Consider the following 27,657-nt stretch of genomic DNA (forward strand, 5'->3'; position numbering starts at 1 on the left):
CTGCAGTTTGACGGCGGGACGTGAACGCGCTTCAGACTGCAGTGACCGCGCCCTGCTGTCCAACACTTGAGCGCATGCGCCGCAGCAAGCAGCATTTCCGGGTCCGACATGTAAAATTAGACTCTTCAGCTTCGACAGAAAACTGGAAACCAATGATTCCCATCTGTCCAGTTGTCTCCTTCACCTATGGTGCGTATCGTTACCATAACAAACGTTGTTAAACCATAATCTGACGTTCTTCTGAGTTAATAAAAGTGTAGAATTGGTATTAATATTCTGGTTAATGTGTAGTCCTTGGACCGCTTAACTGACCGTTAGCTTAGCTTCATCATGCTAATGGTTAGCTTAGCTTTATCCTCTGTCCTCATGCTAACGATTAACTTAGCTTCATCATGCTAAATATTAGCTTAGCTTTATCCTATGTCCTCCTCCTAACTATTAACTTAGCTTAATCATGCTAACGGTTAGTTTAGCATCATCTCCATGCTAACGGTTAGCTTAGCTTTATCCTGCGTCCTCCTGCTAACGATTAGCTTAGCTTTATCCTCCTGCTAACGGATAGCTTAGTTTCATCCCCATGCCAACGGTTAGCTTAGCTTTATCCTGCGTCCTCCTCCTAACGGGTAGCTTAGCTTCATCCCCATGCTAACGGTTAGCTTCCTCCGCAGTGCCCAGCCGGCTCGGTGAAGATGCTAAAATGGCTACCGGCAACTACTTTGGATTTACCCATGGTGCCGCCGCACAGTACAGGTAAAGTGAGCCTTTATGTTATGTTGTGATGCTTCATGTCGTGATTGTGATGGGAAACCTCGGAGCGTGTTGTTTTTTCATCAGTTTGCTGCTGCGGTGGTGGCTGGGGGAGGGGAGGGTGGTTAAGCTGGACGTCAAGCTGACATCTCCTCTGCAGCCTGAGATGAGATTGGACACCATCACTGTGGGGGTCATCAGACCCACACAGAACACTGGAAATGAAGAGATTGTCTTACTGTTGTTTTAACAAACAGGTTTGGCCCATTGTCCCTTCACACTGCAGTTAATCTGGTTTTAAGAGGCTCATTCAGTGGCTGAAGCAGCCATAACAAACATGTCATAATGAAGTCTGCACACACACACACCTCCTCACACATCCCTGGTTTTTCTCTCCACTTCTCTTATTGTAGGTGTGATTATCACTGCATATGTTGTCACATAAAATCCTGATGTCATCAATCTGAAAATGTCTTAACAGACCAAATGTTGATGGTGAGAAAACAAAAAGAGCAGCTTTAATGGGAATGTGTGTGGACGGTGATGTGTTCACACTCTCCCTCAGCTTGTTTGCGTTACCTGATGGATGTGTAACTGAAGCACTGCACAGCATGTAACCACAGCGTTCAATCCAGCTTTATTTGTCCAGCGACGATTCACAACAAGCGTTGGCGACATGATCAGTTCAAGCCAGTTCACTGAGATCCAGTTCAGACTCATCCTGTACGTTTACTTTGGAGTTTTATTTCCTGTTTAATTCCAAACAAAGTTAGTTCCGCTTTAAACTGATGAAAAATGACCATGTAAACACTTCATTCCTGATGCTGATTTCTAATGGGAATTAAACTTAATTCCAAAGTAAGCAGCTGGTTTATTTGCATTTTAATTCCGAACTATTTAATTCCTCTGTCATGTAAACCTTCATTCCGCTCTTAGTTAATTCCGGTCGTTCTGAGCATGCTCGTTACCTTGTCCTGTCCCGATGACGTGCGTTGTTTTACCTCCCGTGTTCGGTGGTCTATCTTTCTTCTCCTTCTCAGTTGCTGCAGAAAGTGAAGTAGTATCCTCGTGTTGAGCTGCTACTTCACTTTCATAATAAAATAGCGGTGAAACTGGAACTTATTATGTAGTTTTTACAAGTTACGACTGAAAAGACGAGAAGCAGGGAGCCAACTTTGATTATTTCTGGTATACGTCATACGTCACGTCACCCTCTGTCCAATCAGAACCCTTCCCAACCCGCCGCTCTAAACAGGAATTAAGTGAGGACGTGTTTCATGTAAACCTTCATACAGAATTATTATTTTCATGTAAACTTGTAGGAGAATACATTTATTCAGAATGATTAATTCCGAATTAAACACCATGTCACCGTAGCCCTCCATGTTTGTCCAGTCTTCAAAACAAACCAGTTCAAGCTTGTTGCCAATCGGATGGAAAGTTTGGCTCGCTTTGTGACAAGCTTGCATGTTTACGAGACTCTTTACTTATCAGAGAAACGAGATGGTGACTGCGTTAGTAAGATGCCTGGTGTTGTCATGTTGGATGAAAGCGTAAATAAAGACAAAGAGCAGACAAATGGACCTCTGCTTGCTGGTTTCTCTCATTACGAGTCAGGTGGTGGTGTTTTTGCCCACTGAGCCATGATGCTCCAGTCTTATTTCATTACTTTCTGTTTCTCCTTCATTCAGTGTGGGGGGTTTAATGTTCTCCAACTTGCATGTATAAACTCTGCATCACAAAGGAGCAGGAAAATAAAATGGTATCAGTGAGCTTTGGTGGTGGTTACATGGTGGATGGTGGAGTTGGAAGTATTACTGTTGGTTGTTAGGCTGTCTTATTTGATAAAAAGTCTGCGTAATTTGCACATATAACATGAAAAGGTTTAGGTTTCTGTTGGAGGAGGCAATAAATGAAGCATTCCTGGAAACTATTAACCTTTTAAAGTAAGAAATGATCTTTAAGGTGTTAAGTGTTAAATTTGGCTTTAAAATGATGGAAACGGTGCAGATTAACATGTGAGGAAAACAAAGGCAATACCATGTGTTCAGAAAACCAGAATCCTGCACGGGTCCAGTTTTACCCACCAGAACCCCTTCAGTTGACCAACCCGACCCGTTTCTGCAGAACCAGCGACCCGATCTGCATGTTAACAATCCGACACTCCTTCATCGCTTCTCTTTATTTCTGCTTATATTTAATGGGATTCATGTGGTTTAAATCCCCAATGAAAAGGAAAACAAAAACAGACAGTAAACATGTGAGAAGCTTCATTTTAACGTATAATTTCACACCAGAACACCTCCCTGTTTGGATCAGTCGTCCAGAATCCTGGTTCCAGCTGGGTTCTCCGTCCTGGATCACAGAACCAGCAGCAGAAACGTGTCAATCTGAGTTTCGCCCCAGACAGAACAGCTGTTTTAACTGTGTCACGCTGTCCAGGAGGTTTGAGTGAATTATAGTTTAAAAACACACCAGATTAGGTCGAAACCCCCCTCACTGTCAGTCCTGGAGATGCTGATCTGCGATATGAAGCTGCTCGTTTCATTGTTTGTTTGAACAACTCTGCATGCCTGATTTTCAGCTATAAATGTCATTAAAACCGTCAGATTTCAGACTGTAGGGAGTGTAAAGTTGGCTTGCCAAGCTGTGCAGCTGGATGTATTTCACTGAAACGCTTTGTTTTATTTACTGTTTTACTGCTGCTAACGGAACTGACCTTGGTTTAGAGTAAAATAATGTTGACTTAATTTTATTTAGTTTTTATAAAAGGAAAGAAAAACACTTCCCTGTCCTTATAAAATGGAGAGATGTATTTATTTATGGATTTATATCTAAACTGACCACACTGTTCCTGTCAGATGGTTTTATAAAACAGGACATTTTTGTCTACTTCATGTAAACCCGCCTTTCAGCACCAAAAGTTTATATTTTTTTTATTGAATTACTCATCTTCCTTGTTTTTATTATCATTTGGCACATAATTAAAGCAAAATCATGCTAAATAAAAAAACAAAAAAATGATCCGATAAGTCGACTAATTGTTTAGTCCCTGACTAGTAGGGCTGTGATGATATGCTTTTGTCCTGATTCGATTCTTATTTTTTTGGGTGCCGATTCGATTTAAATGGCAATTCTCACAATTATTCAATATGGCTGATTTTTGTAGATTAAAAACAAAAAAAAATGTACAGAGCTTTTTTTTTTTTTTTTTTCCCCTCATTTTTCTGGATTTCAATGAGGAAAAACACAGTAACCAGATCATCATTCTGCTGCTATAATGCCCAAGAAGACAAGTAAAAAGATCAATAAAAACAATAAAAATGACAAAAAAATTTAATGGATTATTTTTAATTTAAAAAAAAAAGTTAACAAAAAAAAAATCAATGTTAAATTTGAGAATCAAAAAATCCCCCTTTTTTTTTCTTTTTTTTTTTTTTTTTTTGTTTCTGGTTTGATTTTCCCACTCCTACTGACGAGTCCACTGTTGAAATAGTCATTAGTAGTAGCCCTACCAATAATAAAGATTTACAGGCGGTCTTTTGGTTACGTCGTTTCAACTTTACGATACTCATTAAATAAATGTAAATAAAAAGAATAAATGAAGTTTTAAACTTACAAGGTTCTGTTTAAGGTCTTATGATGCGGAGGCTGGGACAACGCCTCATGTTTTATTTTTTATTTTAATTGCCTGGACTGTTTTTCCATTAATAAATATGTATTTACATAGTTATTAAGTGATTAAAGGGGTATTTATGGAGTATTTAAGGGTGAAAATCTGCCTTACATGGAATTTGGGACTACGACGTGACGTAGGAACAGAATTGGTTTGTAAACCGAGGAGCCTGTTTTATATGACTGTATACAAGTGTTATCCTGTGTTGTATTGTTCTTTACAGAAAGTGTTGATCTTTTTAGTAAAATCATTTAATTTGTTCATACTGTCAAATTCTGTTTTTTTCCAGCAAAATAAAAATATAACTTAGGATTTTTGAAAGTTTTTAATGCAGAAAATGCTTCTGGAAGGCGTGGCTCTAAAATGGAGGTACTTACTGCGCCGCGGGATACCTCTGTCGTCGCACCACAGTGAAACTTCTCTTTGCATGCTGTTGACATACTGGGGTTGTTTACGACATTGTTTTTACGCTGGAATAAACAAAAAGATGGTGAGGAAGAAATGATCTCAGAATGAAAGATGTGGTGGTATAAAACAGGAATTTTGCCCCGCTTAAACATGGCCGACCGATGCTGGACACCAGTCGCCAAAGGCGATGGTTACAGATTTACCTGAGTCTGAAACAATGTGGAGCATCCAAGTATCGATCGGGCTGAGAGAGTGGGGTCCCAACATGGAGCCGTGGGGAACGCCACACATGAGTAGATTTATTGTAACCAGCAGCACAACGTCCTCCATGTTTCCTGACAGTTGTCAGCAGACGTCTGTCTGGCTAACTTGTACTTTCTGCTTCTGCCACAGCCAGCAGCCTGCAGCTGGGTTAGCGTACACCCATCCCACCACAGTGGCCAGTTACACTGTTCACCAAGCACCAGTGGCGGCGCACACTGTGGCTGCAGCTTACGCACCGACTGCGGCTACCGTGGCGGTGGCGAGGCCTGCGCCCGTTGCCGTGGCAGCTGCTGCTACTGCCGCAGCTTACGGAGGTTACCAGCCGACTCACCCGACCACAGATTATGGCTACCCGCAGCGTCAGGCGGAGGTCCCGCCGCCACCTCCCCCCGTCACCTCCCAGAACTACCAGGTACTCCTCGTCGGGTCCGAACGCGGCGAGTTCTCTGAAGATGTTCTGGTTTAGAGTCTGTCCATGAAAATATGGAGGAGTCTGGCTTTGCAGACCAGTTGGAACTGGTGGGAGAACTGATCCAAATGACTCCCGGCTTTCTTTGCAGGACTCCTACTCCTATGTGCGGTCGACGGCTACAGCTGTGACGTATGACAGCAAACAGTACTACCAGCAGCCCACCGCCACCGCCGCCGTCGCTGCTGCACAGCCACAACCCAACGTTGCAGATTCCTACTACCAGACAGGTACCCTGAATGCACCGCCCAGTCATTTCATGGTTTTATTGCTTTTATCAACTCATCTTTGTGTGTTTCAGCTCCTAAATCTGGGTACACCCAGGGTGTCACATCATACACCCAGAGCCAGCAGACTCGGCAGGTGACTGTGATCAAGCCGGCTGCTCCCAGTCCGGCTTCTTCCACCTTCTCCATCTACCCGGTGACGTCCACCGTCCAGCCTGTTGCTGCAGCAGCTTCTGTCGTCCCGTCTTACTCCCAAAGCCCCACGTACAGCACCAATGCTGTCACCTACTCTGGTAAATACTGGAATAACCAGGAATGTATGGAACACTAGTAGACCTGTACCCAGCAGATGTTCGATTTTCTCTTCCAGGACCTTCGTACTCCGGCTATGAGGCAGCAGTGTACTCTGCGGCCTCCAGCTACTACCAGCACCAGCAGCAACAGCAGCAGAAGCAGGCGGTAGCAGCCGTGGCAGCCACTGCAGCCTGGACGGGCAACACCTTCACCAAGAAACCCCCGTTCCAGAGTAAACAGCTGCGGCCCAAACAGCCACCCAAACCCCCCCAGATACACTACTGCGATGTGTGCAAGATCAGCTGTGCAGGTCCTCAGGTAAGTCCAGTTCTGGATGTCCTCGTCTGTCTGTCTGGTTCTTGATGTCCTCGTCTGTCTGTCTGGTTCTGGATGTCCTCGTCTGTCTGTCTGGTTCTGGATGTCCTCGTCTGTCTGTCTGGTTCTGGATGTCCTCGTCTCTCTGTCTGGTTCTGGATGCCCTCGTCTGTCTGTCTAGTTCTGGATGCCCTCGTCTGTCTGTCTGGTTCTGAATGTCCTTGTCTGTCTGGTTCTGGATGTCCTCGTCTGTCTGTCTGGTTCTGGATGTCCTCGTCTGTCTGTCCGGTTCTGGATGTCCTCATCTGTCTGTCCGGTTCTGGATGTCCTCGTCTGTCTGTCCGGTTCTGAATGTCCTCGTCTGTCTGTCCGGTTCTGAATGTCCTCGTCTGTCTGTCCGGTTCTGAATGTCCTCGTCTGTCTGTCCGGTTCTGGATGTCCTCGTCTGTCTGGTTCTGGTTCTCGACCAGATCCAAGTCCAGCCACCAGGATGAAGCTGGTCTGTCTTTCTGGAATTTTCTGACTCCAGATGTTTGCAGCTGGACGGCTGTTGTCATGGTACCCAGAGCAGCAGAGTCTCATTTCCTGCATATATGAGCTGCGCTGCAGCTGTTGAGAAAATCCACCAACATAAAGTTTTTTTTAAATGTTTCAGACGTACAAAGAACACCTGGAAGGTCAGAAGCACAAGAAGAAGGAGGCAGCACTCAAAGTGTCTCAGAGCAGCAGCAGTAGCAGCAGCAGTTCTGGTGGTGGTTCGTTGGCCCGAAACGCTCAGAACCAGCTACGCTGTGAGCTCTGCGACGTGTCCTGCACCGGTGCCGATGCGTACGCGGCACACATCCGAGGAGCCAAGCACCAGAAGGTATGCATCCCAGATCAGACACACCAGTTTGCTGTTTTACTTTGCAGAGGATGAAAGCAGATCTTGTTCCTTTTTTCGTTGTTTGTGGATGAAAATGACGAATGGCGTCACTGCGAAATGCAAATCATACGGGATTGAAGAACATTTGTCAGCGGTGAAGAGCTGAAGTTAGCTTAGTTCAAACTCTGATCCTGTTGCCGAAGGTCCAGATCCACCATTTACAGATTTGAGACCAACGTGTTTGATGCAGGTTGAGGCAAAAACCAGCTCATTAGAAATAAAATGCATAAATATATTATACTTGGTGTATAACAAGCTAGTGTCAGCTGCTAATGTGAGAGCCTGCCATCTTAGCGTTAACTGCTAATGTGAGAACCTGCCATCTTAGTGTTAGCTGCTAATGTGAGAGCCTGCCGTCTTAGCCTTAGCTGCTAATGTGAGAGCCTGCCGTCTTAGCGTTAGCTGCTAATGTGAGAGCCTGCCATCTTAGCGTTAGCTGCTAATGTGAGAGCCTGCCGTCTTAGCATTGGCTGCTAATGTGAGAGCCTGCCATCTTAGCGTTAGTTGCTAATGTGAGAGCCTGCCATCTTAGCGTTAGCTGCTAATGTGAGAGCCTGCCATCTTAGCATTAGCTGCTAATGTGAGAGCCTGCCATCTTACCGTTAGCTGCTAATGTGAGAGCCTGCCATCTTACCGTTAGCTGCTAATGTGAGAGCCTGCCATCTTAGCGTTAGCTGCTAATGTGAGAGCCTGCACTCTTAGTGTTAGCTGCTAATGTGAGAGCCTGCCATCTTAGCGTTAGCTGCTAATGTGAGAGCCTCAGGTCTTAACGTTAGCTGCTAATGTGAGAGCCTGCCATCTTAGCGTTAGCTGCTAATGGGAGAGCCTGCCATCTTAGCGTTAGCTGCTAATGTGAGAGCCTGCCATCTTAGCGTTAGCTGCTAATGTGAGAGCCTGCCATCTTAGTGTTAGTTGCTAATGTGAAAGCCTGCCATCTTTGCGTTAGCTGCTAATGTGAGAGCCTGCACTCTTAGCGTTAGCTGCTAATGTGAGAGCCTCAGGTCTTAACGTTAGCTGCTAATGTGAGAGCCTGCCATCTTAGTGTTAGCTGCTAATGTGAGAGCATGCCATCTTAGCGTTAGCTGCTAATGTGAGAGCCTGCCGTCTTAGTGTTAGCTGCTAATGTGAGATCCTGCACTCTTAGCGTTAGCTGCTAATGTGAGCAGTAACAAACTACTAAATGGTTAACAGGTGAATGTAATCTACTGGTGTAAATATAAAAAATATTGTCCGATCCACCAAAACCCACGTTATCCTGCTTATTACTATTGATAATGTCGCACAACTTGAGCCGGGCTGAATGTGTTGTGTGTTTGTAAAACTCTGAACTGGCCAGGTCGCCGTTGGAGATGAGATTTTCATGTCTGTGAGCTTCTTCTTGGTTACATAAAGTTTAGAAGAAAAGTTGCTGTGAATAATTTTGCTGCTCGGATTCTTCTTCAGGTTGTGAAGCTTCACACCAAACTGGGGAAGCCCATTCCTTCCACAGAGCCTAGTATGATCACCCAGACGTCCTCCTTCACCACAGCTGCTTCCAGTAAGACCACCACGGCCTCCAGCACCTCCAGCTCCCTGTGTCTGTCCTCCACCTCCTCCTCCTCCAGCCTCGGCGCCTCCTACCTGAAGCCCGTCAGCATAGTCAGCGGTGGCGTTGCCAGCGCCAAGAGCCCGCAGACCGGCAACCTTTCTGCTGCTGGTGCCGCCGGGAAGAAAGTTAACGCTCCCAAGATCAATTTTGTTGGTTAGTAGCCATGGTTGTTATGACAACAGCAGAAAGAAACTGTTGATGCTGTTGTCTGACGAGTTGATCTGGTTCAATCAGGTGGGAGTAAACTGCAGACTTCGGGGAAGATGGACGAGACGCGAGCGGAGGTCAAAGCGGAATCGTCCAAACCCGCAACGCCATCCTCGGGATCCCAGGACGCCAAGATGGACATCTCTGAGGCGTTGTCCACGTCGGCGCTGGCGGCTCTGCAGAGCGACGTCCAGCCCGTCGGGCACGACTACGTTGAGGAGGTGAGAGTGCAAAACTTCCGCGACTTTTCAACCGAACTTCAGGTCCGACATGTGATGTCCGTGTTTGGTTCTCCAGGTCCGGAACGATGAAGGGAAAGTCATCCGCTTCCACTGCAAGCTGTGTGAATGCAGCTTCAACGACCCCAACGCCAAAGAGATGCACCTGAAAGGTCGGCGCCACCGCCTGCAGTACAAGGTCTGGAGCCGGACTTCGCTCTGCCGTCATACAGCCTGCTGGGTCACACACATCTGGGTCTGGTCTGGGTTCGTCTGATCCCGTCTGGTCCGGTCTGGGTCCGTAGGGTCCGGTCTGGATCCTGTCTGGGTCAATCACATAGACATATAACCAGTACAGCACCAGTACGGAAATGGTTTCCATCACATAGACATTTAACCAGTACGTCACCAGTACGGAAATGGTTTCCATCACATAGACATATAACCAGTACGTCACCAGTACGGAAATGGTTTCCATCACATAGACATATAACCAGTACGTCACCAGTACGGAAATGGTTTCCATCACATAGACATTTAACCAGTACGTCACCAGTACGGAAATGGTTTCCATCACATAGACATATAACCAGTACGTCACCAGTACGGAAATGGTTTCCATCACATAGACATATAACCAGTACGTCACCAGTACGGAAATGGTTTCCATCACATAGACATATAACCAGTACGTCACCAGTACGGAAATGGTTTCCATCACATAGACATTTAACCAGTACGTCACCAGTACGGAAATGGTTTCCATCACATAGACATATAACCAGTACGTCACCAGTACGGAAATGGTTTCCATCACATAGACATATAACCAGTACGTCACCAGTACGGAAATGGTTTCCATCACATAGACATATAACCAGTACGTCACCAGTACGGAAATGGTTTCCATCACATAGACATATAACCAGTACGTCACCAGTACGGAAATGGTTTCCATCACATAGACATATAACCAGTACGTCACCAGTACGGAAATGGTTTCCATCACATAGACATATAACCAGTACGTCACCAGTACGGAAATGGTTTCCATCACATAGACATATAACCAGTACGTCACCAGTACGGAAATGGTTTCCATCACATAGACATATAACCAGTACATCACATAGACATATAACCAGTACGTCACCAGTACGGAAATGGTTTCCATCACATAGACATATAACCAGTACGTCACCAGTACGGAAATGGTTTCCATCACATAGACATATAACCAGTACGTCACCAGTACGGAAATGGTTTCCATCACATAGACATATAACCAGTACATCACCAGTACGGAAATGGTTTCCATCACATAGACATATAACCAGTACATCACCAGTACTGTCGGAGTAAAAAGCTGAAAGTTCTGTTGGTTTCTGTTGTCCGGCTGCATCTCGTGTCGCTGCTCCTCCTGACACGTTTCTCCTCCACCCGACATAAACAGTTTTTTACTAAACATTTCCTGCTTCGCCGTGTGCAGCGGCGGTTGGGCGAAGCGTTGGCGTCTCGGTGTCTGCTGTGTGTTCTGCGTTCCGGCATGACGCCGTCTGCTTCTGTTTCCAGAAAAAGGTGAACCCGGATCTGCAGGTGGAGGTGAAACCCAGCATCCGAGCCAGGAAGATCCAGGAGGAGAAGATGAGGAAACAGATGCAGAAAGAGGAGTACTGGAGGAGAAGAGAGGAGGAGGAGCGCTGGAGGATGGAGATGAGGTCTGAAGCTTCATCGTTACTGTGGCAACCCCTCGGCTTGGTTTCCATAGTAACGATGGAAATGGTTTACATAAGACTTAGGAAAATGATCAGAATTAAACAAAATGCAGGAAAAGAGATTGTTTTTTTTACATGAGATAAAATCTAAAAATTGAGATTATTTAAAAAAATAAAAAAGTAGAATAGCTCTACATTTAGATAAAATAATTGAAAAAAATTAAACGCCTTCAGCATTTATTGTGAAAAACAACTTCCTGTCTTATTCGCTGATCTAAATGACTAGATGATGATGGCCGGACGTCGCGACCTCTGTTGCTATAGCAACGGGTTTTTGTCTTGCTTTCTACAGATGCTCATACAAACGACATTAAGATGTTAAAAAAAAAAAAAAAAACACTTTTAGAAAACGTCGAGGTTGTTTAATGGCTCCATGAGGCATTTAAGGTCCAAGAAAAATGGAAACACGGCTTCTGGTACAAACTGAAACAGGAAGTTTGATCCAGTAAGAATAAAAACTCTGCTGGGTTAGAAACACAGATGGTTTCATCATGGAAATCATTCTAATCATCATCTTTTCATTTAAACAAGTAACAATATTAATAAGTTTAACTAAATATAAATCATTATACCAGTAGAAGATGAAGACCAGTAAAGCAGAGAAACTGGTTTTTACACATGAACTGGTTTATGACCTTCCAGGCGATATGAAGAAGACATGTACTGGAGACGTATGGAGGAGGAGCAGCATCACTGGGACGACCGGCGGCGGATGCCAGACGGCGGCTACCCACAAGGACCTCCTGGTCCTCCTGGTCTGCTTGGAGTCCGGCCTGGGATGCCTGGTCTGCAGCCTCAGGGCCCCATGGTAGGTTTACTGGTCCTTCTGCACTGTTCCAGTATGTCTGTACTGGTTCTGGAGGAACGTAAAACAGAACCAAACCAACTCCTGCGTTCCCACAACGGCAACCTCCTCAGACAAACATAAACCAGTGTTTCCTTCCGTTCAGCCGCCCCGCCGGCCCGATTCCTCCGACGATCGTTACGTCATGACCAAACACGCAGCCATTTATCCCTCAGAGGATGAGCTGCAGTCCATCCAGAAGATCGTTTCCATCACTGAGCGCGCCCTCAAGCTGGTGTCTGACATCATCACAGACGAGGAGAACGAGGAGGAAGAGGACAAAGAGAAGAAGGAGCCCGCTAAAGACAGGTCAGGCTTCCGCTCCAGGCGTGGTTTCATCCGCTTCACTTCTCTTCTGATGGACACAAACCTTCCAGAAGGACTTGTAACGTTTCTCTTCCTCTTTCCTCTGCAGAGCCCTGAAGGGAGTGATGAGGGTCGGAGTCTTGGCGAAAGGCTTGCTGCTCCGTGGGGACAAGAACGTCAACCTGGTCCTGCTCTGCTCCGAGAAGCCCACCAAGAGCCTCCTGACCTGCATCGTGGAGCACCTCCCCAAACAGCTAACAGTACTGTCTTTACACGCCACACCATCAGTATCCTCCAGTTTCCCACCAGTTACATCCAGTTTCCCACCAGTTACATCCAGTTTCCCACCAGTTACATCCAGTTTCCCACCAGTTACATCCAGTTTCCCACCAGTTACATCCAGTTTCCCACCAGTTACATCCAGTTTCCCACCAGTTACATCCAGTTTCCCACCAGTTACATCCAGTTTCCCACCAGTTACATCCAGTTTCCCACCAGTTACATCCAGTTTCCCACCAGTTACATCCAGTTTCCCACCAGTTACATCCAGTTTCCCACCAGTTACATCCAGTTTCCCACCAGTTACATCCAGTTTCCCACCAGTTACATCCAGTTTCATCTAGTTTCAACCAGTTTCGTTAGACACACAACACATTTATGTCCATCTGAGCCGAGACAACATAACCGGTTTGTTTCTGACCAGTTGCAACTTACTGGGGAATTCCATTGGTTCCAGCCGGGAGGGGCCAACGTGTCCCGGGGGCCCAAACCGGTCCGACAGGGAGAGTTTAGTAAATGTGAAAATAACAAAAGATATAAACTGTAATAATATGATAAAAGTAAAACTCAAAGTAACAAATATTTTAGTAAAGGTAACAATTTAAAGTAAAAAGTGAATAAGATGTTTTTATTAAATGCTTTATTTCAAATAATTTTATTATAAATGATAAAATGTCAAATTTAACATTAAAAATTCACAATTTAAAAAATGAACACAAACAATATATTTATGTTAATGTATATTTACATGTTTGATACATAATTAGAGTTAAATTCATTCATTTTATTTTATTCTATTTACCTTTATTCAACCAGGAAGTCCTGCTGAGATCAGGACGTTTATTCATTATCCGAGCGGCTTAGTCGGGTTAAAGGTCGCGGCGAGCTGGAGGCCATCCCAGCTGTCTGGGCGACAGGCGGGTCGCCCGTCCATCACAGGACAGTCAGGGTCCATTTTAGAGAAACCAGTAAACCCAGCATGCATGTCTCTGGACGGTGGGAGGAAGCCGGAGACCCTGGAGAGAACACACACACACACACACAGGGAGAACATGCAAACTCCAGTGTTACATTTAATGTTTTTTATATCTGCATATATAAAATTTCCCACGTTAGTATCCTGCTACGTTGCCAAATCAGTAACATTCAGCTTCTTAGCAAGGAATGGTTCCTAAATATTACCCGGAGTAACGGCGTTCTTATGCAACAGTATGTGGTGAAAATACAATAATGCCTCCAGAATGTGGGCGTTTCTCTTTCATTATATATACGGAGCTACCGACGGAGCAGCTCTTTGGTGGAGTTCACTGCAGCTGAAATCAGCCAGAACTGGCAACTCTGACAGGGTCAGTTAGGGCCGTTAGGACAGCAGAGTTTCTGCAAGCAGCCTGCAGCTCTTGTTTGTGGAGAGAACTGCAGCGTTGAGGATCATTATGACTTGTTTAGATGCATTTTCAGAAAGCCAGAGGCTGCTTCACGAGCCGCAAGTCAAGAGTCAGAGAGCCGCATGCGATGAAGAACACGGCACTAAAAGCCAGATCTTTGTTTCAAAACCACACATTTATACTTGTATTTAGGTAAAATGTGTCGAATAAGAATAAAACTTGTTGAAATAGTTAGATCTGTAATGTTATTATGTTTGTATTGGTGAGGTAACTTCAGAAAGGATGGGTCATTTATTACAACCTGATGAAATCTGACACAGTTATAACAGCAGTAATAACCATAATAATGTTCACATAAACACATCTGGTATCGGCAGATATTCAGGTTTCAGATATCCGTATCGGAACTCCCATTAAGTGGATCGCTGCATCCCTACTACAAAACCACATTCAGTGCTGGAAATGTCTGGTTTGTCCTCACCTCCTTCTTCTTTCCCCCCCCCCCCCCCCCCCCCCCCCCCCCCCCAGATGGTAACTCCAGAAAAGTATGAGGTAAAGGCGTCAGTCCAGGAAGCAGCCATCATTCTGACATCTTGTAGCGAGCCAAAGATGCAAGTGACAATCACACTGACTTCCCCCGTCATCCGCGAGGAAAATGGTCGGGACGGAGGTTGGGAAACGCACCACAGCCTTTTCCTCTGCTCCTTCTCTCTTGTCTTTCTGCTGTCTCTATAAAATCAGCTTCAGTATGTTGGTCAATACCCTGAAGAGCATCGTCCTGCTGGCACGCCACCAACACGCTCTGTTGTCTGCGATTATTTCCACAAATGATCCAGCACACTGCTTTCCTTCAGGGTTTATTTAAACACCATGAATTGTCCTCAGTCTCAGACTGACAGCATTGAACTGGCGTAGAGCCCCCCCGGTGCCAGCAGTGTTGCTCTTAGACCTTTGGCTCTGTAACTCCTACCTCTCAGATGCTCTATTTCATCATTTGAACAAAGCATGATCAGTGTTTGCATTGTGTTAAGTCTAGTTCCTCCCAGGTGAGACTCTTACTTTGTTTCCTGTGTCTGAGGAGAAACTTTCCGGCTTTGAACGGAAGATCCTTGTTGCATCTTCACATCTTTTCTCTGTAAGAAGACAAAGTAAAAAGAGGAGGTCGCCATTACCTCAAGCTGAATTTGACAGTAATTGCGCAACCTTTTCTGAAATCAGACGTAAGGTTCCCACAGGAAACAAATCTTCCTTTTGTGTAACGGTGAACGGTTCACCGCGCTGAAGTCCCCTGTTATAAACCGCTCCCCTGACTTCCCATCTTATTCCCCTTTCTTCCTCACATGCACCACTCTGAATTCGGCCCAGAAACGGATCCAGTTTTACTTTATCTCACTCACAGAAAGATTGTTCAGAAATCTGATTGTGCCAAATTGTTCTTGGGGGAGTTTCGTGAAGCGTTGAGTAAAGCAGGTTATCACAGAGGAATCTTTGGTTGCACCTGAGCACAGCCTCCTGTCAGCAATGACTGCTGGGTCTGATTCATGTTAGGTATGCATGCGGTGATATCTAACACCTTTTGTTTCTGGTATTTGTCTTTATTTTCTCTTCAGCAACCATTGCTTCCTCCTTTCCTCATGTTTAAGTCAATCTATGCACATTTACACACACACACAGACACACACACACACACACAGACACACACACACACACACCCCAGATCAGAGGAAAAGGTTGGACAGTATGAGAGGTTTACAAGGAGAAGCCAGGGATTCTCGCACCAACTCTGACTTTGGCTTCATGCTTCGTTTACCTTCAGCTCATCCCTAGAGACGACGTGGTCACACACACACACACACACACACACACCTGGGACGGACCATCACACAGAGGAGACCTGGACTCTGCTCAGACCCAGACATGCAGACTCTGGGGGGGTCAGGGCTGCAACACCGCCATGTTTCCAGGACGTTTTCAGATGCAGCTCCTGTTTCCAGGTTCAGGTTGTTTCTGAGGCCTGGAAGGCAGAAACGCGTCGTGATGAGACCGAACGGGAAAAATGGAAAAAGGAAATGCAGAGAACATGTCTTTCTGGTTACCATGGTGGGCTTGATGGGCACCAGCGAGGTGAAAATGGCTTCCAATACACTGATGTTAGTCATGTGACTGTTTTTCTCTGCATTTTATTTTTCATAGGCTTTTATAATTTATTTTACTATTTTTTTATTTGTAATCTTATTTTATCTTTAGTTTTGTGCCTTTATTTCTTTTATAAATTTTATTTAATTTTAGAAAACATTTTATTTTCTCGCTGAGGGTTCAGTTGGGGGGACGGTTTAGTCGAGACGCGTGGGAAGATACAGTTCAGGTTATTCCAGCTGTGATAAAATCTGACGCGGTTTTGTCTTCCGTCTCGTTCATCATTGTTTTCTGTCGGTAATAAACCGTTCTGGAGGATTACGACAGCCGTGCCGGGGTTTGGCTCGCGTAGAGGCGGGGTTTGGCTGGCACGGAGGCGGGGTTTGGCTAGATGGTGGGAGACTCCAGCAGCAGATCCATGTTTAACCAGCTGAGGTACTGAAGTTGTCGGATCATGTCCGCCATCAGAACGACTACTTATTTTTCCTGTTCCTGTCGTCAGCTCCACTTCAACGCCTGTGGAAATATGTCTGATGGTCCCCTCCCTCCTTTAGGCTCCTCAGAACCGGCTTCTCTGCCTTTAAGTCACATGATGATGTTTACAAGTCAAAGAGGAAGCGAGAATCAGTGGGTTTTCTTTTTACTTCCTACTGTCATAATGTCCCACTTTTCCTGGTTTGGGGTTGTACGAACATGCAGCTCAGACTTCCCGATCCCTTCAGCCCCCCACCACCACACACACACACACACACACACACACCAACCCTGTGTTTTCCTTCAGATCAGGGCCCAACGGTTTCGGAAGGATTTTTGACCAAGGTTTTCTCTCATCCCAAAAACTTTGCCACACCTACTATTTGCTGCCATGCCACTTTTTATCAGGTTAGCAGCTCATGCTAGTGATTAGCCTCGCCTGACATTCAGCTGCAGAACATTCAAACAGCCATGATTTGTTATAAAAATAATAATTACCTGATAAAATGGTGTTGGCTTCCATTCTGTCATCCTAAAACCCAAATCAGAGCGACTGGAGCTGAGTCAGGATTTACAGTATTGCTTCATATTGATGGTCTTATCAGTGCTTCTGATTTCACCAAAATAACAAAGAGAAAGCATTGTGAGTCATGGTATGTGTGGCAATGTGTTTGCTCTCTGGCAGCCTCGCTGACCTGGTCAAACACCCATTCCTCATCATCATTTTGACACTTGAAATCCATTTTTAGATGTAACCTCGGGTATGGTGAAAGACCCAGCGGACGTCTTGGACAGGCAAAAATGCCTTGACGCTCTGGCTGCTCTGCGCCACGCTAAGTGGTTCCAGGTTCGGAACATCATTTTACTTTCTTATTGTAGCCTTATGAGATGCATTCTGTTAAATTTTCTTTGGTTTTATTTTTGAATTAAGAAAACTTTTTACCATTTGAAACAAAAAAATATGTTCATGTATATTCAAGGATGCCGCCTGCTACCAGAAGGATCTGATTGGGTTCTATTGTTTACATCATTATAAATCTGAGTCCACCTCAATCATTTGTAGATCAATAAGTGTAAAGAATTGGCATCCTTGTATTCTCCTATTGACCTCTGCAAGTATGACTTTATCGACCCATGTGACTCCATAAGGCTGCACAATAACCAGCGCAAAGTGCCTTTTTATGTCCAGCGTTGATATTTTCATCTTTAACTTGTTGTAGAATGGGGATTGAGAGAAAAGGGAGTATCTGAGTGGTTTCCTACGAGTTTGCTCGTGAAGCAAAAGCGTGGGCCAACTAGATCAGATTTCCAAGACTCTTTCAGTCCCTACACTCTCTCCTCTGGCGGACTGTAACTTCTCAGTCCCTGTTTGTGAGATACCTCTATAAATATGGGGTCGGGGTTTAGAAGATGGCAAGAAATGATCACATTTCTTGTGCATCTTGCAAACTCTGGACTCCCTTACTAACTGCGAGGTACAAGACTACTGGGAATGGCAGCTGATTGCAAACTGTTGTTCACATCAGACGATACTTAAGCTTCCATTATGCACAGTAGTGTTTGGACCTCTATGATGGAACTGATTCACCTGTTTGTTTGGTCCATCTCTTGTCACTCTGGGTCACTCCATAAACCTAACTTTATTGCATCAAAAGGCTAGAGCCAATGGTCTTCAGTCCTGTGTGATCATCATCCGGATCCTGAGAGACCTCTGCCAGCGAGTCCCGACATGGTCGTTGTTCCCTGGATGGGTACGTATGGCGTTCCAGTACGGCACAGTTTTAGATCTTTAGATCTGACAGAAACAAACTCTTCTTTATGCTTGGAGAAGCTGGAAATGAGTCGCGCTGTAGGCTAAAAACGAGTCTTTCCTCCGCCTCCTGTATCCATTGTGAGTGTAGTTGTTTTTACAGATGTGGAGCCCGATGTAGCAAACAGCGTAATCACACATTTTATTTGTTCCGATCATAGCTGCTGCACAGGACGAAACCAACAAGGCAGAAAACGGGTAAAAACATGTGTTTAAAGTTCTGGTGAGAGAAGCAGGTGGAATCAGGTGGGTTTGTAGCCTTAAGTCGTTTACTTCGTCAGGTTACGTCTGCAAAGGACGCAGAAGACGGAGGAAACGATCCGTTCTTAGCATAGAGCGGAAACCAGCTTGAGATTATCTATTAACCCCCCCCCCCCCCCACTCATCACTCGCTGCTCCATCACCATGGCAACGAGTTTCACAGCTCTTCTGATACGAGGCGAAACTGCGTCACATGACTGCTTTCCATCCCTCTTTAGTCACATTTAATGTCCCAAGCAATGGCAAGGAGATGGTCTGTCTGGATGATGGGGGTGATGATGATGATGGTGGTGGTGGTGGTGGTGGGGGTGATGATGATGATGATGGGGGTGATGATGATGGTGGTGGTGATGATGATGGGGTGATGGTGATGATGATGGGGGTGATGGTGATGATGATGATGGGGTGATGGTGATGATGATGATGGGGTGATGGTGATGATGATGGGGGTGATGATGATGATGATGGGGTGATGATGATGGTGGGGGTGGTGGTGGTGATGATGATGGGGTGATGGTGATGATGATGATGGGGGTGATGATGATGATGGTGGTGATGATGATGATGATGATGATGGGGTGATGGTGATGATGATGATGGGGTGATGGGGGTGATGATGATGATGATGATGGTGATGATGGTGATGATGATGATGGGGTGATGGTGATGATGATGATGGGGTGATGGGGGTGATGATGATGATGATGATGATGGTGATGATGGTGATGGGGGTGATGATGATGATGATGATGGTGATGGGGGTGATGATGATGATGGGGGTGATGATGATGATGGGGGTGATGATGATGGGGGTGATGATGATGATGATGGTGATGGGGGTGATGATGATGGGGGTGATGATGATGATGGTGGTGATGATGATGATGATGATGGGGGTGATGATGATGATGATGATGGGGTGATGGTGATGATGATGATGGGGTGATGGTGATGATGATGGGGTGATGATGATGATGATGATGATGATGATGATGGGGGTGATGATGATGATGGGGGTGATGATGATGATGGTGGTGATGATGATGATGATGATGGGGTGATGATGATGATGATGATGGGGTGATGGGGGTGGTGATGGGGGTGATGATGATGATGATGGTGATGATGATGATGGTGATGGGGGTGATGATGATGATGATGATGGGGGTGATGATGGTGATGGGGGTGATGATGATGATGGGGGTGATGATGATGATGATGGTGATGGGGGTGATGATGATGGGGGTGATGATGATGATGATGGGGTGATGGTGATGATGATGATGGGGGTGATGATGATGATGATGGTGGTGATGATGATGATGATGATGGGGGTGATGATGATGATGGTGGTGATGATGATGATGATGATGGGGTGATGGTGGGGTGATGATGATGATGGGGTGATGGGGGTGATGATGATGATGATGGTGATGATGATGATGGTGATGGGGGTGATGATGATGATGATGATGATGGGGGTGATGATGATGATGGTGATGGGGGTGGTGATGATGATGGGGGTGATGATGATGATGATGATGATGATGATGATGGTGATGATGATGATGGTGATGGGGGTGATGATGATGATGATGATGGGGGTGATGATGATGATGGTGATGGGGGTGGTGATGATGATGGGGGTGATGATGATGATGATGGTGATGATGATGATGATGATGGGGGTGATGATGATGATGATGATGGGGGTGATGATGATGATGGTGATGGGGGTGATGATGATGATGGGGTGATGATGATGGTGATGGGGGTGATGATGATGATGGGGGTGATGATGAGGATGGTGATGTTTCCTGTCTCTTGCAGGCGATGGAGCTGCTGGTGGAGAAGGCCATCAGCAGTGCGTCTGCTCCCCTCAGTCCTGGTGATGCTCTGAGACGCGTCTTTGAATGTATTTCCTCTGGGATTTTACTTTCTGGTGAGTTTTATTTCTTGTGAAATAAAGTTTTATTTCTCTGACTTGTAGTCACAGGGCGGTTGGGGACTCTGTACGCTGGGGGACTTGGTTTAATGGGGGACACAGGGCGGTTGGGGACTTGGTTTAATGGGGGACACAGGGCGGTTGGGGACTTGGTTTAATGGGGGACACAGGGCGGTTGGGGACTCTGTACGTTGGGGGACTTGGTTTAATGGGGGACAGAGGGCGGTTGGGGACTCTGTACGTTGGGGGACTTGGTTTAATGGGGGACACAGGGCGGTTGGGGACTCTGTACGTTGGGGGACTTGGTTTAATGGGGGACACAGGGCGGTTGGGGACTTGGTTTAATGGGGGACACAGGGTGGTTGGGGACTTGGTTTAATGGGGGACACAGGGCGGTTGGGGACTTGGTTTAATGGGGGACACAGGGCGGTTGGGGACTTGGTTTAATGGGGGACACAGGGCGGTTGGGGACTCTGTACGTTGGGGGACTTGGTTTAATGGGGGACACAGGGCGGTTGGGGACTTGGTTTAATGGGGGACACAGGGTGGTTGGGGACTTGGTTTAATGGGGGACACAGGGCGGTTGGGGACTCTGTACGTTGGGGACTTGGTTTAATGGGGGACACAGGGCGGTTGGGGACTCTGTACGTTGGGGGACTTGGTTTAATGGGGGACAGAGGGCGGTTGGGGACTCTGTACGTTGGGGGACATGGTTTAATGGGGGACAGAGGGCGGTTGGGGACTCTGTACGTTGGGGGACTTGGTTTAATGGGGGACAGAGGGCGGTTGGGGACTCTGTACGTTGGGGGACTTGGTTTAATGGGGGACAGAGGGCGGTTGGGGACTCTGTACGTTGGGGGACTTGGTTTAATGGGGGACAGAGGGCGGTTGGGGACTCTGTACGTTGAGGGACTTGGTTTAATGGGGGACACAGGGCGGTTGGGGACTCTGTACGTTGGGGGACTTGGTTTAATGGGGGACACAGGGCGGTTGGGGACTCTGTACGTTGGGGGACACAGGGCGGTTGGGGACTCTGTACGTTGGGGGACTTGGTTTAATGGGGGACACAGGGCGGTTGGGGACTCTGTACGTTGGGGGACTTGGTTTAATGGGGGACACAGGGCGGTTGGGGACTCTGTACGTTGGGGGACTTGGTTTAATGGGGGACACAGGGCGGTTGGGGACTCTGTACGTTGGGGGACTTGGTTTAATGGGGGACACAGGGCGGTTGGGGACTCTGTACGTTGGGGGACTTGGTTTAATGGGGGACACAGGGCGGTTGGGGACTCTGTACGTTGGGGGACTTGGTTTAATGGGGGACACAGGGCGGTTGGGGACTCTGTACGTTGGGGGACTTGGTTTAATGGGGGACACAGGGCGGTTGGGGACTTGTTACGCAGACAGAACTTCATAGAGGTCCTGCTCCATCTCTCACCATGATGTCTTCTGATTGGATCAATTTTTCTGATCAGTTGTAGAAACCGTCCACATTTTAGTTGTAGGTTCTGAATCCAGCTCGAGGATCCATGATGGGGAGGAACTTCGGGGGTCTTACAGGTGAATTAAAGGCTGATTTTCTCCGGGCAGGTGGACCGGGACTGCTGAATCCGTGTGAGAAGAAGCCGGTGGACACGTTGGTTCCGATGGGGGAGCAGCAGAGGGAGGACATCACATCTAGCGCTCAGGTACCAACATTACCTGGTTCTGGTGAAGGAGCCGAGGTTCTGTTCAGTCACTGGATCACAGGTGGACCAGGACGCGATAAAACAAGCGTTTTTATTTAGACACCAACCAATCTGTCTTCATCCGGGTCCTTGGAGACAAATCAGCTCTTAGTCGTCTGTAAATGAAAATTAAATGTTTGTTTTTCTGGACAATTTCTTCTGATTGTAAAAATAAAAAACAAAAAAAAAGAAAACCTCAGAGGATCTAGGCCAGCTTTTTCCATCTCACTTTTCCATCTCACTTTAGATGGAGACAGAGATTCCTCCAGATCCTCTGAATATTTTGATGATATTATGGACTGTTGGTGATGAATCTGTAAATTTCTGCGGTTGTACATTGAGAAATGTTCTTAAACTGTTGGACTGTTTGCTAACGCAGTTGTTTTCTAAGTGGTGAGATTCAATCCGACGTTGCTTGGAAACAACCGAGCCTTTTGGGGACGCTCTTTCTATACCCAATCATGGTGCCCATGTGTTTCCAATGAACCTGTTCACCTGTGGAATGATCCAAACCGCCGATTTTCCTCAATATTCCCAGTCCTTTGTTTTTCAGATTGAACGCAAAAAAATCTCGACTTTGAAGTGGATTTAGTTGAACATAAGTTAGAAGGATTTGCAGATGTTTCAACACATCATTCCAAATTCATTATGAAGAAAATTCAGGGATTCTGATCAGGTCCAGGATTTGTTTTGACTTTACAGCTGATTTAATCAATCACCTCCGTTCAGATGGAATCAGGAACATCTGATTTCCTTCCTGATCAATCAGACAGAAATCTATTTCTCAGTTTCAATCAGGATTTAGTGGAAAGTCTCCGGTTTGTACCAGTTATTTATAATAAGCAGATTAGTCCAGTTTATCACCTTTCCACATAGCGATGGTCTGCTGGTTGTAAATCCTGCCCAGGTCACGTGATCACGATGACGGGATCAAAGCTGGTTAAGGAGGAAAATCTGGTTCGAACTGGTTTATTTTTATCTGTCCACCAATGAGGCTGAAAACTTGTTTGTTTGCAGTTTGCTCTGAGGCTGCTGGCGTTCCGTCAGGTCTACAAGGTTCTGGGCATGGACCCTCTTCCCCAGATGAACCCCCGCTTCAACATCCGGAACAGCCGAAAGCGTCGCCGTGACAACAGCGACGGGACGGACAGCTTCGAGGGCGAAGGCAAAAAAGACAAGAAGGATTACGACAATTTTTAATCCCTTCCCTCCTTATTTAAGCTAACGTGTATCCGTGTACTTAACGTGTTCGCCTGTTTCCGTGTCGGGAATTTTCTTTCCTTACAAGCTAAAAAAAAAAAAAAAAAAACTGTAACAAAGGAAAATGTGGATCTGTGTATTTTAATTGTAGATTTTCTCAAACTGGTTCTCCGCTCGATAAAGTTACACCTGATGAAGCAGGTTTTACGCATCAATGGTGGCGGATCTGACCAGTTCCACCTGGTTTACGCCAGTTCAGACTGAATATGACCAGTTTCTGACTTGATCTAAAACAGATCTTATCATTTCCAACCAGATCTGACTGGTTTTTACTGGATCTGGCTGGTTTACTCCCAGGTCTGAGTGAATCTGACCAATTCCAACGAGACCTGACCAGTTTCTGACGGGAATCTAATGGATCCAACTCGTTTATGGCAGGTTTTGACTGAATCCAACCAGTTTCCAACATGATCTACACGCATCTGACCAATTTTGGCAGGTTGCAACTGGATCTGACGCTTTTACTGGGCCCAACTGGTTTGTGGACGGTTTTGACTGACTGTTTCCAACTTCATCCAACTGTTTCCGAACAGATCTTACTGGTTCTGAGCGGTTCCAACTAACTGACTGATTTCTCACTTGACCCGCTCAAATTTGACAGGTTCTGAGCGGTTTCAGACTTGATCTGACAAATTCAGACTGAATCTAACCGGATCCACCAGGTTCTGACAGCTTCCAAATGCTTTTCACTGGTCCCCATCATATCTAACTGGTTCTGACAGGTTTCAGTCGGCCCTGGCAAGATATGACCGGTCTAAAACGGTTCTGAATGGTTGTGATGAATGTGACTGGTTTCAACAGGTTCCAACCGGTGCAGACCAGCTGTCGCCGGACCTCACACCCCAACTGGTTCCAACTAGTTCTCACTGGATCTGTCTGTTTCCGACAGGGTTTGACAGGTCCGGACCGGTTTCGATCGGATCGTTCTTACTTGATCTGACTAGTTTCTGACTGGGTGTGACAGGTTCCGACCGGCTCCAACCAGCTCTCGCCGGATCTGACTTTGACTGGGTGTAACCAGTTCCAACCGATTTCGACCGGTTCTTACTGGATTGGATTCTTTCTGACTGGGTGTGACCAGTTCCTGACCGGTTTCGACCGGTTCCAACCAGTCGCAACCGGTGGCCGGCAGCCTTGCTTGATGTGTACCGCTGCATCCAGACTTCGGTATTGTCGGTGTTCCTGTTGTGAAGCAACTGCTGAAACTAGACGTGTTTTTGTTTTGTATGAACAGCTGACTGCAGGTGATGTTGACCGCTGTGATGTCACGCTTATCGCCACTAACAAACGCCACCGCTGCATTTCACACGTTAATCTCGTAAAGTCGTGAAGTTCTCAAACTTTTCTTTCTTTTGCATAAAAACCCTGAGAAAAAGGCTGAAATGACTTTTATTTTCCTTTTGTGAGAAACATGTTGTTGGTTTTTATTTTGTGGCTAAGTGTATCTGAATGGGCTTGTTTGCTTTTTACTTTAGTTTAGCTGCTAAACAAAGTTGTATTGTGTAAATAAGGACATAGACGATGAGTGTGGGAGGACGCTGCATCCTCCAGCTTCGCTCCTGTTTAAGCTTTCTGTGCTGCTTTCTGCTCGACACTTCTGCTAGAAAATAAACATTTTCAGATGGAAGAAACTTTTGTTTTCTTGAAATGCCCGCAGACTGAGACTCTTTTCATTGGTTCAGCCAGTTGGAGGAGGAAACGTTCCTCTGGGTGCAGCCGAGGATCTCTGGGAACGTCCAGCTGCTGCAGACATGCAGCTGGCTGGTATGTAAACAGCCAGAAAGCTGCAGCTGCAGCTGCAGAGCAGATAGCAGTTAAAACCATTTGTAAATCCAAATGCATCAATAAACATTTAAACATGTTCATATCAAATTCATTTATACATTAATTTATATTGTAACAACCTTATGTCTTAGTTAAATAGCATTATAAAAACATTTTAGCATAAATACGTGTAGTTTTTCATGTTTTACAGTGATCTGTATCAACTTCTCTGCTCTTTGTAACAAACCGAACTGAGAAAAATCAGGTAAAAGTTGGGGAAGTTATTGTTGTGGTTGGACCTACACCTTACATATGAATGTATTTGAGGCGCATGGAGACCCATCCAAGCTGGCGGCGCCATGAGACATCAGCTCGTATAGGCAGCGTGATGCTATGCGGAGTCTATGTATATTATGTCTATGTATCAAACCAGGAAAAATTGTTTGTCAGACGATGATTAGAGGAACTTTTATTTTGAAAGTACATGTACATTTCCACACGCGTGTAGTAATCCCGACCAACTGAACGACACACCTCGTGTAAACTGAAGTCGGAAGGATGAAAGAGTCCTGCTGGAATGTTACACGGGACGTTTCAGACGAGATGGAGTCCATCCAATCAGGCATCAGTATTCTACGGTTGGGGGGCGGGGCCATGTTGTCCCAGCTGTGGGATTCCCAGTCAGCGGCGATCAATAACGTCTGTTAAATGGTGTTTTGTTATTGGACTTCTGTGCTCGTTATGGATTGTCCATAACGAACACCATGTTCCAACATAAGAGTGTCCATATGTAAACCTGGCATCAGGACTCCCTGGGCCGCAGTTCGATGATCAGTTTTGTGGTCATAACCTCAGACCTGCTGCCACATGCCTTGGACACTCGGGTGAAGAGGGGGGCGGAGCTGTCAACTGATCACTACCTGGTGGTGAGTTGGCTCAGATGGTGGGGGAGGAAGCCAGTCAGATCTGGCAGGCCCAAACGTGTTGTGAGGGTCTGCTGGGAACGTCTGGCTGAGTCCCCCGTCAGAGCGAGCTTCAACTCCCACCTTCAGCAGAGCTTCGACCATGTCCCGAGTGAGGCGGGGGACATTGAGTCCGAATGGGCTGTGTTCCGTGCCTCTATTGCTGAGGCGGCCAGCCGGAGCTGTGGCCGTAAGGTCGTTGGTGCCTGTCATTGCGGTAATCCCAGGACTCGTTGGTGGACACCAGCAGTGAGGGATTCCGTCAAGCTGAAGAAGTCCTATCGGGCCTTCTTGGCCTGTGGGACTCTGGAGGCAGCTGGTAGGTACCAACAGGCTAAGTGGCTTCGGCTGTCGCCGAGGCAAAAACTCGGGTGTGGGTGGAACTCTCGCTTGAGCGATTCGCGGTCGAGTGTGAAGCGGCTGGGATGAGAATCAGCACCTCCAAATCTGAGACCATGGTCCTCAGCCGGAATAGGGTGGATTGCCCTCTCCGGGTCGGGAGTCAGGTCCTGCCTCAAGTGGAGGAGTTTAAATATCTGAGGATCGGTGCGGCGTCTGCAGTAATGCGGACTCTGCGCCGGTCTGTCGTGGTGAAGAAGGAGCTGAGCCAGAAGGCAAAGCTCTCGATTTACCAGTCGATCTACGTTCCTACCCTCACCTATGGTCATGAGCTGTGGGTCGTGACCGAAAGAACCAGATCTTGTATACAGGTGGCTGAAATGAGTTTCCTCCACAGGGTGGCCGGGCTCTCCCTTAGAGATAGGGTGAGGAGCTCAGTCATCCGGGAGGAGATCAGAGTAGAGCCGCTGCTCCTCCGCATCGAGAGGAACCAGTTGAGGTGGCTCGGGCATCTGGTCAGGATGCCTCCTGGACCTACCTGGTGAGGTGTACCAGACACGTCGCTCTGGGAGGAGACCCCGGGGAAGACCCAGGACACGCTGGAGGGATTATATCTCTCAGCTGGCCTGGGAACGCCTCGGGATCCCCCCCCCCCCCCCCCCCCCCCCCCCCCCCCCCGCAGAGTTGGTAAATGTGGGTGGGGAGAGGGAAGTCTGGGCTTCCCTGCTTAGGCTGCTGCCCCTGTGACCCGACCCCGGATAAGCAGTAGAAGAAGTATTCATTCAGAATTATTCTTTTGTTTATTTTTAATTAGTGTAATACATCTTTTTTTTTTCTTTTTTAATCAATGTATTATGTATTTTTGCTTATTGTTGCTTTTTATTTTTAAAGTATTTGCATTTATTTTGTTTCTATCAGTATTAATGTTTTATTATTCATATTTTTATCATAATCGTTTTCTACAGCAGTGACAACGAAGAGGAAACTTTTTGCAATCATCTTTATTTTATTTCTGTGTTGACGTGTTCGCGCTGATCACATTGATTCGTATTGAC

General features: G+C 46.2%; 1 protein-coding gene across 1 annotated transcript; it reads left to right on the forward strand.

Moving 5' to 3' along the window:
- Positions 1-25,179, forward strand: zfr (zinc finger RNA binding protein). The gene is made up of 20 exons (XM_079251086.1): positions 1-189; positions 669-750; positions 5,225-5,507; positions 5,656-5,794; positions 5,866-6,084; positions 6,162-6,403; positions 7,056-7,265; positions 8,769-9,066; positions 9,148-9,341; positions 9,418-9,537; positions 10,911-11,056; positions 11,756-11,921; positions 12,064-12,266; positions 12,373-12,523; positions 14,456-14,597; positions 17,287-17,384; positions 18,193-18,288; positions 20,439-20,550; positions 22,141-22,238; positions 23,295-25,179. The coding sequence occupies exons 1-20, from the start codon at positions 75-77 to the stop codon at positions 23,475-23,477; spliced, it is 3,297 nt and encodes a 1,098-aa protein (XP_079107212.1). The 5' UTR covers positions 1-74; the 3' UTR covers positions 23,478-25,179.
- The last annotated feature ends 2,478 nt before the right edge of the window (positions 25,180-27,657 follow it).

Source organism: Telmatherina bonti (genome assembly GCF_933228915.1).
Source record: "Telmatherina bonti genome assembly, chromosome: 13".
NCBI classification, from domain to species: Eukaryota; Metazoa; Chordata; class Actinopteri; order Atheriniformes; family Telmatherinidae; genus Telmatherina; species Telmatherina bonti.

Excerpts from the sequence above, each read along its gene's own strand:
- zfr (XM_079251086.1), top strand. The coding sequence starts at position 75 with ATGCGCCGCAGCAAGCAGCATTTCCGGGTCCGACATGTAAAATTAGAC. Across the intron at positions 751-5,224 it reads GGTGCCGCCGCACAGTACAG|CCAGCAGCCTGCAGCTGGGT; the intron begins GTAAAGTGAGCC and ends CTTCTGCCACAG. Across the intron at positions 5,508-5,655 it reads TCACCTCCCAGAACTACCAG|GACTCCTACTCCTATGTGCG; the intron begins GTACTCCTCGTC and ends CTTTCTTTGCAG.